At 41.3% G+C, this 16,229-nt stretch overlaps 1 protein-coding gene across 5 annotated transcripts in view; it reads right to left on the bottom strand.

Moving 5' to 3' along the window:
- ebf1a (EBF transcription factor 1a) overlaps nt 1-14,247 on the bottom strand; it is a 468,633-nt gene extending 454,386 nt beyond the window's left edge. The window contains exons 1-6 of one of the 5 annotated variants that reach the window (XM_059989982.1): nt 14,147-14,247; nt 13,261-13,496; nt 12,503-12,659; nt 12,017-12,080; nt 11,341-11,396; nt 6,967-7,040 (exon numbers count right to left, since the gene is read on the bottom strand). In XM_059989982.1, the coding sequence (XP_059845965.1) occupies nt 6,967-7,040; nt 11,341-11,396; nt 12,017-12,080; nt 12,503-12,659; nt 13,261-13,394 (485 nt within the window). In that variant the 5' untranslated portion in view covers nt 13,395-13,496; nt 14,147-14,247. Of the gene's footprint in view, nt 1-6,966; nt 7,041-11,340; nt 11,397-12,016; nt 12,081-12,502; nt 12,660-13,260; nt 14,097-14,146 lie in introns of those variants that run through there. The other 4 variants (XM_059989983.1, XM_059989985.1, XM_059989984.1 and 1 more) reach the window with 4 other exon arrangements.
- Between the last annotated feature and the right edge of the window lie 1,982 nt (nt 14,248-16,229).

Below are 16,229 nucleotides of genomic sequence, written 5' to 3'. Positions count from 1 at the left end.
ACAGGGAGGACATTACAGATGGTACCAGAGTTGAACTCTGAGCTAGCCGCTTGGCCACAGCGGTGCCCTAGTTTTTGTGCCCATTCCAATCAGGCTAATGGAGGGTGCACTGGTGAGCAGGATCAGGCGCTGATATATCAGCCCACTCCCAGAATCAAATGACTTCACTCACATCCATCACATTACACCAGGAGTCAAGAGCTCCAGAAGATCAGAGGTGAATGCTCAAAGAAAGTTTCAGTGCTAGTAGTCTTCTAGACACTTGTGGTACCTGGTGAATGTATTCTTACAGTGCTTACTTCGCAATAATATTCAACACCACAGAAACTTTCTCTGCTTAACAAAATGAATGAAAAAATCAAACTGAATACTGCCCAGAGAAATGTGTGTCTGAAAATGGTTCTCACACAACTTGCATTTCAAACTGGGGGAATTAACAGCCACAAGAGACAAGACATAATTAGATGCACAGAAATAAAGGTTCTGAATTATAGACACATTCAGAGATACGAACATACAGAGACATGGGCACAAACATACAGACACAGACAGAGATACAGACACAGACAGACATATAGACACAGACAAAGATACAGACACTCAGAGACACAGAAGCAGACAGAGATATAGACACAGACAGACATACAGACACAGACAGAGATACAGACACTCAGAGATACAGAAAGAGACAGAGACATAGACACAGACAGATATACAGACACTCAGAGACACAGAGACAAAGATATAGACACAGACAGACATACAGACACAGACAGAGATACAGACACTCAGAGACACAGAGACAGAGATTTAGACACAGACAGACATACAGACACAGACATAGATACAGACACTCAGAGATGCACACTCAAAGATATAGACACAGACAGAGATACAGCAGCAAGATAAGGATCTTGTTTCTTCATACATTATGTTCCCTGTTGGGTTGCCTTCCTTATTTTCTGTATTTGTTACTAAAGCTAGCTTTCTTCAACATCCAGTTCATCACTTGTAAATCCAGGAAATAATTATTATCATTTGATGCTTTTGAATGTAAATTTTCTAGCATTTTAGCCTCCATGAGCCACTCAAGATGCTCACATTGTTGAAACTACTCCCAACTCGCGGCAGCAGACTCACAGGCACATTTGTTTCGTGAGTTCATGGATGTCAGTCTTTTGAAAATGCCATTAAAATGGTCATAAAATCATACAGCGCAAAGGAAGGTCATTAGACAGTGGTGGCTATGCTAACACTTTGAAATAGGTACTGAATTAGTCTCAACTTCCAGGTTGTGCTGATAGCTCTGTACAGCTTTTGTTTCAAGTGTCTACTAAACCTGTTTGGAAAGTGCTTCGGATTCACTCTTTCTTTCAGTCTAGGCACTCCAGATAATATCAGTAAACCACATATTTAAGTAGAAAATGTCCTTACCTCAACAGACACCCAACTCCTCTCTCTCTATCTATCTCTCTCTCTCACACACACACACACACACACACACACACACACACACACACACACACACACACACACACACACACACACACACACACACACACACGCACACACACACACACGCACACACACACACACACACACCCCTATCTCTGTGGACAAATATTCCCATCAATTGCAGGCACTCCAGTTAATTTATTTTGCTCCTCTTAATCAAGTGATACTGAGGCTAAAAGAGCCATGCCCAGCAGTCACACTGTGTAGCTGAGTACACACCAGAAAACAACATTGATCTGTACAGCTAGTCACCAGAATAACCAGATATTTATCCATCTTTCTTCAATAAATTATGCTTGCAGGAAAGCCTCAATAGGAACAGGACATTTAAAACAAAAAGAGAGACACCATTACAATGTTAAGTGCTTTCAAGCCTATAAGTTCCTGCTGTGATATGACATTCCTCTGCCAGCTATTTTAACAAAGGCATTGACCCATTTATTTTAAATGGGTTAACTTCACTTTAAAAATATTGGACAGAGATTTCCATACAAAATTCCTCCATGGCCTTACAATCTCAATCCAACTGACCTCCATATTAATCCCCTTTATCCACATTTTTCACAATGTGTCCCTAGATTCTCCCACACCAGCACCTTAAAGGATCCGCCATTTCTATCCCATTCCTGCGGAGGGGAAGCCCTCTCTCTGGAAATCCATTGCCACTCCACTCCCTGATTTAAAGAGGTTGACTTATCTTAAGTTCTCTTCTGAATTCTGCCCATCATCCCTCCTTCAATAAGCTATCGTATATCCCCCTCTGCTATGCTCAAATAGCTCCCTGTACATCCATGGCAGAGAGTAACTCACTTCCAAATTTCTCAAAGCCTATCCACCAGCTTCAAGACACAAGTCAGAAGTGTAACGGAACATTCAGCACAGTTTCAGCAACACTCAAAGAAGCTAGCAGTCCATTCACTCATCATCAGTTAACGTACAGTAACAGGGGCTTGCACTATTTACAGGATGCATTACAGAAGCTCACCAAGCTCCTTAGATAGCACCTTCCAAACCCACAGCCTCCACCAGCTGGAAGAACAAGGGCAGCCGAAGTACAGGAAGTTGCCCTCCAAACATCACACCATCCTGACTTGGAAAGGTATCCCTAATCCCTCACCATCATTGGGTCAAGATCCTACAACTCCCTCCCTAAAAGCATTGTGGGTAGATCCACAACTCAAGGTCCAAGATGGCAGCTTACTAACACCTTTTCAAGGGCAAATGGGAATAGACAATTAAATGCTGGTTCAGTCTGCAAAGCCCACATCCCAGGATTGAATATATAAAGGAAACATGAAAGTTCTAAGTCTTCAGATGTAATGTATAGACAGTAAAGCACACTGAATTTCCTGATCACAAATTACTTTACATTACAAAAAGACAACTCTCTTTCTATAAAATGCAACTTGTCACTGTAGTTTCACATTAACAATTGTTAATGCAACTTTTCCACTGTGGATTAAGGTTTGATTTATCACACCTCTTCATCTGTTTACTGGTTATCTTTACAATGAACACTTTATGCAGTATTAGTTACATGACTGCAAAGCAGCAGAAGTTAGCTGAAGAAGACAAATTTTAATCATGAAGTGTTTTAGTATCCAGCTAATTCCTTTAACTTGAACTAGGGGTGACACAAGCAGCTAGTAAGACCTGGATTTTGAGCCTTGAGAAGAATATCAAACACCGACACCTTAGTGACCATCGTGGCTTCTTCTCTGAGACTGCCAGCACCTTTCCAAATGAAGTACATTAGCCTTTTGGCCCTACTATATATTTGCTGACCATCATGTCTATAATTTTGCTCTGCATTTATTCTGGTCCTTTCAGATACAGTGAAAAGTAAATCAGAGCACACCTGTACATAGAATAATCCCCAGCAACAAAAATAAATTCCTCCATATGACGTGCAGTAACATGCAATATAATGATTCAGGGTAGGGGAGAATGCACTGATCAAGAGGTCAACATTACTTGTCCATTGAACTGTATATTCCTCATGAAGAGCCATTGATGATTTCACCAATCAAGATTACACTGTTTATCAAATATAATAAAGTACTGTGTGCATTATGATACTATGTAAGGAATTATTTGATATGATGTCCAACTTTCACCTAATGCTGAAACTTTTAAAAAGTAAGCAGGAGTTGATGCAGAGGAGTGTTTGTTGGTAGTGTCGGCTCAGTGGGACAAAGGCTCTGCCTCTATTATAACTAGCATCCATAACTTATTTACTCTCAATAATTTTTCCTTTGGCTCCTCCAACTTTCTCCAAACCGAAGGACACAGCTATGCCTGCCTTTTTGATGGCTACATGGAACAGTCTATGTTCCAAGTCTACACTGATATCACTCCCCAACTTTTCCTTCGCTACATCAACAACTGCATTAGTGCCACTTCCTGCACCCATGCTGAGCTCATCGACTTCATCAACTTTGCCTCCAACTTCCATCCTGCCCTCAAATTTACCTGGTCCATTTCTGACACTTCTGTCCCCTTTTTCATCCTTTCTGGTTCTATCTCAGGAGACAGCTTATCTACTGATATCTTTTATAAATCTACCAATTCTCACAGCTACCTGGACTATACTTCTTCCCATCCTGTCTCCCCTTCTCTCAGTTCTTTCATCATTACCACATCTGCTTTCCGGATGAGGCTTTTTATTCCAGAACTAATGAGATGTCCTCCTTCTTCAAAGGAAGGGGCTTTCCTTCCTCCACCATCGATACCGCCCTCACTCACATCTCTTCCATTTCGCACACATCTGTCCTCACCCCTATCCTCCTGTCACCCCAGCAGGGATAGGGTTCCTCTTGTCCTCACCCTCCATCCCACCCACCTCTGCATCCAGCACAATTCGCTATAACTTCCTCTGTCTTCAAAGGGATCCCACCACCAGGCACATCTTTCCTTCCTCCCCCACAACTTCCTGCTTTCCGTAGGGATCGCTCCCTACATGACACCCTTGTCCATTTGTCCCTCCCCACTGATCTCCCTCCTGGTACTTATTCTTGCAAGTAGAACAAGTGCTTGACCTGGCCCTACACTACCTCCGTCACTCCTATTCAGGACCCCAAGTAGTCCTTCTAGGTGAGACGACATTTCACCTGTGAGTCTGTTGGGGTCATCAACTGTATCCGGTGCTCCCGGTGTGGTCTCCTGTATACTGGTGAGACCTGACATAGATTGGGAGACAATTTCACCGAGCACCTATGCTCCATCCGCCAGAGAAAGCAGGATCTCCCAGCGGCCACCTATTTTAATTCCACATCCCATTCCCATTCCATCATGTCAGTCCATGGCCTCCTCTACTGTTGCAATGAGGCCACACTCAGGTTGAAGGAGCAACACCTTATATTCCATCTGGGTAGACTCCAACCTGATAGCATGAACATTGATTTCTCAAATTTCTGGTTAATTGACCCTCCCCATCCTCCCCGTCACCATTCCCTATTCTTATTTTCCTCTCTCATCTCATCTCCTTACCTGCTCATCACCTCCCTCTGCTGCTCCTACCCCTTCCCTTTCTTCTACCCTCTTTGATCAGATTCCTCCTTCTCCAGCCCTTTATCTCTTTCACTGATCAGTTTCCCAGATCTTTACTTCACCCCTCCCCCTCACCTATCACCTACCTCCTTGTTCTTATTCCTCCCCTCCCCACACCTTCTTGCCCTAACTTCTCTTTTTTTTCCAGTCCCGATGAATGATGAAGAATTTCGACTCAAAACATTGACTGCTTAGATGCTGCCTGGCCTGTTGTGTTCCTCCAGCATTTTGTGTGTGTTGCTTGCATTTCCAGCATCTGCAGATTTTCTCCTGTTTATAACTTATTTGATGTTAGGGTTTTCACCCTTCATTCCCTGAAGGTTTAGAATTTAGAATGGGACTCCAATGCAGCTAGTTCCTTATTGCAGTCAATATTAAGAACTACTGAATTAGAGAGCTTCCCTGTTCTCTTATCCAGTGGCCAAACGCAGCAGTCCCAACTGTTACACTGCACGGATAGTAACTCTGCCTAGATGATGGGTCGTAAGTGTAATCTATCCTGAAATGATGGTAAATGCTGTCGTATGGTATCGATGCCCACTCAATTATTGGAAAAGGACTTTTCCAATTATACTACTCATAACAGTTGCTGCATTTCAGCAATAAATTCACTGTGGGAACAACTTTAGGGCATTATCATGTTCTATATAAATGCAAGCATTTTTCATCTCTTCCAACTGACATACTTTGCAACTTGGAACAAGGACAATTTCTAGAACAGGCTCCATGCTGTGTTGTGACTACAGTATATCAAGATCAGTATTTCAGCATTGCAGCCAACAGATACTGGTACAGGCTCTTCCTATGAAAGGAACAAGGATTTGGGTGGAGAAGGAGGAACAGGCTTGTTACTAGGACACAGAGTTGCTTTATTAATGTTATTCCTTTAAAACAGACTGCTGTGGTTTTTCGACATTTATGTCTGTTCTGGAACCACATATAGGAATTTTTTGATGGCACTATCCACTTCCTGTGACTGCTAAAATAATTACAGCTGTCATTACACAGCTTAAAATTTAGCAAGAGTACGATGCAATGGAACCAGTTTGAAATAAATCACTTTCTCTTACAGCAAAGTTTGTTTTAACAGGGTTTGTATACCACAGTCTTTAATGCAGTCCAGCTGGGAGCTTGGGAAACATTTATTATAATGGGAGGCTTTCTAATCCCTGAATTTGTTATAATGAGATAAATGTCATTAGTCAGATGGAATAATTTGTCAAATCTCACAAATCTTCCAAACCAAACAGTAAAATCAAGAGCAGAAGGTCCCAAGTCCTACTCCTAATCTGTTCTGTGTTAGCTGGGGAGAACAACATTGATTGGCTCCAGTGCTTCAGGGTTAGATAGGAAAAATAACCGTCAGGTTTCCTGCTCCAAATCAATGTTCAGTAATTCCCAATAAAAAAAAATGTAGATGTGAATATACATATGTCTTCCCCAGCCCACCTCTACAGGCAAATCAGCCTAGGCTTACACATATGAAGAAATAGTCACTCAGTTTAAAAAAAACAGATAAGCTAACAGGGCCTATGGAAGTTTATCAGTGTCTCATTTCATACACAGGCTTTTGTGAATTTAAGGCATATCAAATATAGGTGATTTTTAAAATAAATCACAAATACTCTGAAGCTCATTTTACTGCAATTATGCTTTTGGAAGTTGCTGCTTTTACAAAAATAGCTGCTTGGATATTTTTAGAATGTAATAAAGAAAACCTCTGTGACTAAGACTAGACTAATCTGGAGCATGGAGAGGTTGGAGGTTAGTGAAATCGTGAACATAGATTATTCTTATATTATTTTCATATAAGAAGGCACAATATAGCTGACAGGTCAAAATACAAGCCCCTTAAAAATTGGACATATGTATGACAGGATACCAGCTTTACACATCTCTTACCTACACATGATCTCATGTGTCAAAAGGACTCGGCACATTTCAGGATTTTTGTCTTGTCCTTCATAAATGATAGCCTGGAACAGAAAGAGAAGAGTTAAAAACTAGAATGTGGACTTCTCTCACTCACTCCTCAGAGTTCAGTTCAGGTTTGGCCTGGGCAAAGTTATTGTTTGCCCAACACTAGTTACCCTGACTGCCAAAAGTAGGTGGCTTTGTACCTGACTGTGTAAGCAGGATAAACTTCTCCCCTGAAATGTCATTAGTGAAACAACTGAGTTTTGTCAAACAGATTTGTTTTACAAAAACGTAATTGGAATTCTCAAACTGTCACTGCACACATTACATTTCATTCCCTGCATCTCCTAGATCTTTGGCCATAATGCTGCGGCATGTCATGTAACAGCAGGATGTACAACCTCTAAAGCAATCCTTTTAATAGAGTTGACATGAATACCAGGGTACAGCTTCTCTATATCAAATCACTGTGGCAGAGAAAAGTTTGCAAAACTTTGTGTGACCAGTACATACGTACCGAGACATAATAACTAAGATAATTAGTCAGCATACAACTCACAATAACTTAATTATTAAGTATCAACCTAATGAAACATTCTAATGCCATAGGAAGAAAATTATAAAACTGAACAAAACCAGATACTTTGCTACTTTGCAATTTGCTTCCACTATATTCATTTCCTTTGCAAGGAGTTCTGCATATTTATTGTCTGTAGTAATGTTTATCCCTGCAGTTGAACTGTGTTTTTACCAGTAATCTCAGATCATGCTTAACATCAAATTTAACAGGATTTCAATCAAAGCTATGATGGCAAATTAAAATAATCTTATGAGACATTTAAATCTACACTTTTCCAGGATAGGCTCCACACATTTTAACATCTCTTTGACCAATATTAATACTGCAGCCTATTTTACGTTTGGTTAACATTTTGTTTTTAAATTAAGTGTCCATATTAAGAGCAAAGCAGAAAACAGTTCACTCTAAAACTTTCATCTACATTAGCTGAAAGGGAAAAAATTGGAATCCCAATTCTCTCCCTGGCAACGGTTTTGTGTGGAGTGTATTTACAACCCAGCAAGACCTTTTCCCTTATCATCTCAGTACTTTAGATTTTGGGATTTTGCAAAACAAGAGTGTATTTCAAAGCAAAATAAGTGCTTTACAAATGATGGCTGAAAATCTTTAGGCACTCTGGTGAAGATGTGGTTATCAATAGTTCCAAAACCTTTGCTTTAAGGTGGTATTTATTCACCTGCATTGTATGCCAATTAAAACACTCCACCTACTGACCACTACCTACAGCTCTGCAATAACTCATTGGCGAAAAAATACTCAAAACATTTCATGCAAGGTTGTTGCAGGATTTACGAAATATTGCAAGCTATAAAGGAGTTGGTCCTTTACCACTGGACAGACTGCTATTTATAAAACCAAGTTAACTGCAAAGATGCAAATTGAGAGAATTCTCTAAGCAAAAGGAAACGAAATGTAAATCATTTCCATAAACTGTTATGTCGTGTTAAGCACAACAGTTATCAAATTATGAATAATTTAGACACAATAGGTGAACTCATTGCAACTCTGCATAATTATTGCACAATTCCCCATCTTTATAGTTACCTTGTGATGCACCATCATATATATTTTTAATATTACTTACATCACCATAAATAATGGGTAAAAAGGAAATCCAGTATAGAATGCTCATTACATGGTTCGCTAATTTCATGTTAATTTCCACATTTGCAAAAAAATCCCTTGACAAAGTATGCTCTCACACGTTTCACAGTTGTCTAAATAGAATATGCGTACGTCGCCTGTGTACATGCAGTTTAGTTTCCCAATACAGGGCCGAATTAAATTCAATTTAACGTTGCAATACAACAAACAAAAATACATCTTCAGCCCATACGCGATCAGTGAGTGTCTTTCGGAAACGTGTGGAGGGGGAGGGGTGAAAGAAGAACATGTTAGACTCTGGGCCCAAGACAATGATGAAGAGAAATAGGGCGGCAGATTTGGAGAGCTTCTCGCCGACAGATGGTGAATTGCGTTCAGAATGCCACCCCAACTGCTCGCATGTGTTTACTGTTGTTTCCGCAAGCTCTGTTTTCGTGTGAAATCTTAACCCCGTTCCCTTACAGACACACAAGAGAAACCAACGACTGAGGCGAAAGAAAAATAGGAAAACGCAGAACTAACCTTCTGTGCGTTATATAACATAGAATGAAAATGGCAAAATGTAAAATAATAATATATTAATAAATGGTTTAATCAAAAATCGTATTAAATCAGGCGGTGGGAATGAAACCCCTTGAAAGTAATGCGTTTGATCAGAGGTGCGATCTGAGAGTTTTTTTTAACTTCATTCATTTTTAATGTATTCAGATAATTATTCTTCTATTACACATACCGTCAGAGCATGTGATCAAGCACTTAGAATAATTCTCGATCTGATTTAGGATGTAACGTACAAACACCTGGGGTGTTTTAAAATTGGTATAGTGAGTGTACGCTAGAGAGGAGGAAAAACAAAGCTGAACTTGAAAGCTAAGATTTATTTTAGAGAAAGGAGTATATGTGGGCATATCAGAAGTTTGATGGGTTGGGATAATCAGTCTCAGAGGTCAAACGCAGCCGCAGGACTGAACGGCCCCTCGACCTTTAGAATCGAAAAGATCGTCTCTGTGAAATCACTGCTTCAATCGGAATATATCATATCCTTCCATTTAGAGAAAAGCAGCGAAAAAATGCCCTTCCAACATTAGACTCACCATACCGCCGCTGTTAAGGAGCACTTAAGTGGGGGTAGTGTGATGAAGTGGCGCGAACTTCCTATATTTTACTTTTTATGTTAAAAATGGCCCAGAAATAGAATTACACTATCAACAGGTTATTTTAAGATTGGTGATGCCAGATTATCAAAAAGTTGATATGACATTATTTACCGACGGTTTATATCTGTGTAATATGTAGCATATTAAATTATATATATACAGGCATATTGAGAAGATATAACGCGGTTGCCACTAAGATTAATGCGTCTTCATTATTTTGAAAAAGAATCTGTGCATTATAATCTTTTGCACGCACGTGTTAAAGTTCTGTGTTAAGTAGGACTGACTTAAATGTGTATCGTGATTTCTTACTGAAATTGTACATTGTTTCTCAGATTACAGATGAGACCTTTCCTTGGCCCAAACACTCCTCAGTAGCGGAGTTAAGAAAAACAAATATCAAAAGAACAGTTGAGATATTTTCATAACAAGATTTGCCTGCTGATGTTATGGTTTGTTAAGGGACAGGAAGCGAGGCATTTCAGAAACCAAACGTGGCGGGAAGCAAAGATGGACAATTCAGACAAAGAGATTATTCTTATTTTATTACAAAATTCATCGTTGTCGCTGCAAAATAGCTCGGGTTTGTAGCTCTCTTAAAATTGACCAGAGTGTTCACAAGTTTGGAGAGCAGGGAAACGTTGCCTCAGGTAAAAATCCCGTGTCGGCCAGTTCTCTTGTATTCTTGAACTTATGGATCGTGAACAGTATTACTGGGCCTTAAACCGTGGAATCATAATTATTTTTATTATTAATAAATATTAAACATTGGAATTAAATCAACGCTAATTGAATACAACCCGGTAACTTAGGGACTCATTAACCTCACGTGAATCTGTACATTAGTTAGAGAATGAATATATTATGATATGTGCTTGGAGGCGAGTGTAATCGTTGGATTAACCCAAAAGGGAGTATCTAGTGGCGAAACTCGCCAAACTGTAAACAAACATAGCAGAGTCCTGTGTATAACGTGAAAAACTGTAGGCAGCTAGTAGGGACACCAGGCAGTTTCACGCAACTTTTAAACTACACTGCGCACCATAGATTATAAAATACAAAGATAAACTTCACAAATCACAGAAACAAAATGCATCAGAAAATGCCACAGCCACTGAAGTTTGGAGACATTAAACTTGTTCGATTTGAACATCACGTTCCAGCCTGCGCCTTTCACTCTTCCACCTTCGAAACTGCTGGTCAAAAACCCCTCTGTCCCACCCCTCCCTCCCTCCCCACCGACACACTCACAGTGTTCGCGGTGGCACTTATTGCAACTACAGCTTTACTTCGTCTCAGCAACACCCAACTTCCTCAAAACCCTTTCGTTATTTTTTTCCAAAACAATACAATAGCTTCGTCGCGCAACAATTTTCTCGGTAGTTTAATTCGTATTTCAAACCGTACAGCACAAGCATCAGAACCAGGACCCGTGTCTTCTCCCCCAACACGATTAAAATTGCTTTTTTTAACCATTCTGAAATTATTTTTATATCCTTGCATTAAAGATTGGCTTACCTGTTTTGTCATCGAGTCTATGAGTCGCACGTACAAATCTTGTTCGGTCCTGATACCTAATCATAGGAATAGAGTGAAAATTGACAGCTTCAACTTGAAGATGTTAGGACTCGCATTTAAAACAGCGACAGCAACACTTTGTGTCCCTTTCCTCGCCTGTCAGGTGTGTGAGAACCCAACTCAGAGGATGGGAAGGTGTGATTAGTGTGGAGCAGTCCTTTTAGGTGAAAACATGTGGAGGGATGATTATTTAAAAGCGGATCAAGGACCATCGTGGGTAAGTGTTGGAAACGTTTTACTAATGCAAATTGCGTTTGGTTTTATGTGATTCTACAACGAAAATTAAACAGCAAAACTCCAGCTCCTTTGGAAATACGCACTAAAGAACGGCGGGCGGCAGATGTGCGGGGCAAAGCAAACTTAAAGCCTATGTTTTGTGTGTGAGAGAGCGAAAGAGCTGAAGGCAGAGTGTGGGTTTAAAAGAAGTGAAGTTCCGAGACAGTAAGAAATTACACTTCTAATAAACGGGATGGCGTGCGCAAACGAGACGGAAGGGAAACGGGCGAGGTTCTCGGAAGCGAACTTTGAGCAGTGTCTGCCCCAGGACGGGAGAGGTGAATCCCGCAATCATTGTGGCGGATTTGCAAGTTAGCACAACTCAGAGAAAACAACTTACCATTACTGTAGAGCAGCTGTAATCTGTAATGAATCCCATTATTGGTCTTTTCTCCACTTAATTCCTGAAACGATGTTTGAAAAGAACGCGATTTTTTTTTTAAAAAAACTCCACTAAATAAAGCGAAACCTTAATTTAAAATTCCTTGTATAAAGTTTTAAGGTGAGAGATCCCGGTCTGTTCGATGCGCGCAGTAACTCGCTCGCCGAAGATCTGGGTAATTTGCTTTTGAGTTATCATTTTTAATGGAAAATTGTCAATTACTTTTTTTCTCTTTTTTAATTTAAGAAGTGAAGACAGAGTTTAAAATATCGACTTAATTCGAGTAGGGTAGTTGTTCATACTATACAATATTTTGGCAATATATTGAGAAATCACTGCGATCTCAGTGGTGGTAACTGATATCCAGTTCAATCACACTCCCGCTTGTTCCGTCTCCCAAAAGCTAGTCTCAAACTTTTATTCCAGAAACAAAATTAAACTTACTTTTTCTTTCTCCACGAAGCCCACGAATGCTGTCCGCTCTATTTCCACTGGCTGACCTTGGCGGTCATATAGGGCCAGTACAAAGTGAAAGAAGTTGGATTTGCGCAGATTAGAAGGCGGTTGTTTCTCGAAATGTGCCCGGGCTAGACCGACTCCACTGCGGGCAAATAAGAGCAGGGGGAGTCGGTGAGCGGAAAACAGACACCGAATGACAAAAGAACTCCAAAATCTATCCGTTCTCAAGACAATGTACACAATTTACATTAACTAAACTTCTTCTAAACCTAAATACAAAATAATTTTGTACTTTACGAAATTCCTGGTTAATTTGCAATGTAGTGTCAGAAACGATGAAATGTTTAACCCGCCAGTTTAGTGATTCCGGGAACCAGTCGCAGCGCTTACAACAAAACTTGCATTATTGTAGTATTAGTGGTTTTAAATCGTTTTCTTTTAAAAAAGCACGTTTTTGGAAAAGTTAGCGTCACGCTAACGGGGACAGCATAACGGGGAGAGCGTAGCGCAAAATACCGATGGTCGCAATATGACAATTTATACATTCATCCAAGAAGCGAAAAGACTCAAAAACAGGCAGACAATGAATGATCGCAAAAGAAATGTTTAAAAGATGTCAGATAAAATATACGAGCTTGGTTTGATCTCGAAACCGATTTTTACGAGATCTACCAAGCATAATAAATACGCACATTGATATTACGGAGGTGCGGGCTAATCATGAAAAGCAAAGCCATGCCTACCTCTGAGCGGCCGTGTTTGCATCCATTATCCCGGCTCCCTGCATCCAGGAGCGGACAGCATTCATTCCGCTTCCGATCGGTTCTTCCTTCATGCTGCCCCCGCTTCGTTGTATATTTTCCTGAATCCCAAACATGGGAACAAGCTAGTCTTTTCCCCCACTCTCTCCTCGCCGCCGTCAAAAGCCACCAGAACAGTTAAAGATGTTGAAACGCAGTTTACGGCCGTCAAGTATATCCTCCAAAAAAAGTGCAAAAATAATAGTGATAACTGTGCTGCGCTGGTCACCAGGGAACAAAAGTGATGGGTGAGAGAGAGGGGGGGGGGGAGAACGGGAGTGGAGGGGGGGCACTCTGATCCGTCTAAGTAAAATATTCCCAAGAAAGAGGGTCAAAAGGTGGAGAGAGCAGGTGAGATTGAAGCACACGGAAAAATCAGGCCGGACTGACAGGCTTCTGAGCACCAAGTGTCATGGTCTAATTAGAAAAACTAAGTTTATTTTCTCTCTCTCTCCCCCTCGCTCTCTCTCTCTCTCTCTCTCTCTCTATTGCTCTGTGAGTGTGTGTGTGTGTGTGTGTGTGTGTGTGTGTGTGTGCGTATGTGAGTGTGTGTGCATGAGTGTGTGTGTGAGTGTGTGTGTGTATGTGTGTGTTTGTGTGTGTGTGTGTATTCACAAACGGTCGCATCTGCGGTGTAGCGAATGAATGGAAATGCGGGACGATGAGGTTTTCCCTTGTGAACGATGCGGGGATTTCAGAGCGGGGGGGGTGGGTATTATTGGTGGGACTAATGCTTGTTCTCTGATCTCTCGGGGTGGGAGGCGGAGAGGGAGGGGGCGGGCGGGAGTCAGTGATGGGAGCCGACTGCCCTGAAGGAATTCGGATTTACCTCTCTCTCTCTCTCTCTCTCTCGCTGCCACGCTTTTTGAGCTACCCCACTCTAACCCCTGTCTCTTCCCGAGGGCAAGCAGCCTCCCGTATGGGTCGCAGCAAGTGAGAGGGTTGGAGAGCTGGTGGGGGGGGGGGGGGGGAAGAGGTTGAACGATGCATACCAAATATGGTAAAGCCCGCCTCCACCCTGAGCCAATAGCGATGCGGCGTGCTCATGATTGACAGCAAAACCTGACAATAGAGTAAAACATGTTTTGTTCTTTTCATATTTGACATAACAAAGCGGCAAAGGTAGAAGGAATTCACTCTTTAGAAATACAATCTGTCCCATTGGAATATTGGTTACATACAATATCTTTATGAAATATTTATTTTATGAACAATATATTTTTCTGCAAAAAAATTCACACGAGTTTACTTGATCTGAGTGTGTTGATCATCGCTCGCCAAGCAACCTTGCAACTTCACCCAGAGTCGCACATCCTGATCTGCCAACGCCGCTGAGGTGTGTATTTCCCACCGTCCCGCTCCACACCTGTTCAAGGGTGAGGTTGCTAAATCAACACAGACAGCTTTGCTCCTTCCCATAGGTACTCGTCTTGGAAAGTTCTTGGAGAAGCGTTGGTGGATGAAATATCTTTGGCAAGAGTTGAAGAGGATGGGCTGGCGTTAGGGCCTTTGTCAACTAGGCAAATCCGATGTGCGTCCTGAAATGACTTATAACGTCCCCGCCACTCTCACATTCATGTGCTCACACACAATGCCTAACAAAACGCACACACGACTTGCACGTATGTTAAATACATGTATAGACAATAGACACACTGATCACACACACAGCATGTACCAATACTTCCGCTCTCTCACCTTATCAATACGAACGCAGTTAGAAATTGATGCTCGCTATCAATGATAGTTTATAGCGAAAGATAAAAAGTAAATGAACTAGATGCACACGAATGGTCATCTTACAAACAAGAGATGTGATTATTTTGTTCTTATAAAGCAGAATCATGTTCACCATGACTTGTAGGTTTGAATGTTTTTATGTGAGTGTATGGGTATTAACATCATACACAGATAAGGGTTTATCTCGCATTTAATAACCGTATGTACAGCATGTAGCACCGTTCAAAATTGTTTCTTTTCGCCTGGATTTAACAGGGGGAAATTCCTGGTAAGAGAGCCTGAAACGGACAGCTCTTTTTCCGACCTCGGATCCCAGAGCTTTCCCTGTATCTGTCGCCTGAACTTTATTCTCATCCTCGCTACTTGGGAACACGTCAGAAGAACATAACTTTGCTAAAGAATCACGGTGCAGACGGCAACCTTCACTCACACCCTGACTAATGGAGAAATTGACTCTCTCCCACAAGAACTCAGGGAATTTGGGGCTGAATATTGTTTTAATCCATCTCCCGTCAAAACACAAACACGCCGCCCAGACACCCCCATCTCATCTTCCACCCAAACCCCACACTACCCCCAATCCTGACCGATCGAATGTAAATTACTTTCTGCTCAAGCCTACGTTTTGGAAGGTGAAGAAAACAGAGCCAAAGTTACATTGGCCTGCAGTGCTCTTCCAACGAGCGGGGTGTCCTGAGGGGGGGGTCCGTCCCAATTGAATGTTGATATCCAGGCCAGGAGGTGGACCTTCCACACCGTAACCACAGTAATTCTGGACAAGGAAACGAAGCGCCTCAAAAGCATTCCGGACGTGACCAGGAAAATAGGTCCCAACTCTTTAGGGAAGTGACCGCCGAGCGAGCACAGAGCGTTAATCTCGATTAATTGCGAATTTGATTGGGGGGGGTTAGGGAGAGAGATGACACAAAAATGAAAACAGTTTCAGTCAATACTTCATTCCAATTTTCCCATGTCACTTTAGACGAGGGGAGAGAATTAGGTAAAATCACATTAAATATTTAAATTTATCCATACCTTGCGCACACCGATTAAGTAAAACTCGAAATAAAGTAGTGAGCATGAAAAACTTATAGAATCCCGGCAAAATTCCGTTATACCGCAGAATAAAACTGCGGAGATAGTTATCACAGGGTTATTTCTTTCATTATTAA

This window comes from Hypanus sabinus, chromosome 15 (assembly GCF_030144855.1).
Source record: "Hypanus sabinus isolate sHypSab1 chromosome 15, sHypSab1.hap1, whole genome shotgun sequence".
NCBI lineage: Eukaryota > Metazoa > Chordata > Chondrichthyes > Myliobatiformes > Dasyatidae > Hypanus > Hypanus sabinus.
The sequence above is the reverse complement of the archived record's forward strand: the minus strand, read 5'-3'. Positions and strand labels throughout refer to the sequence as shown.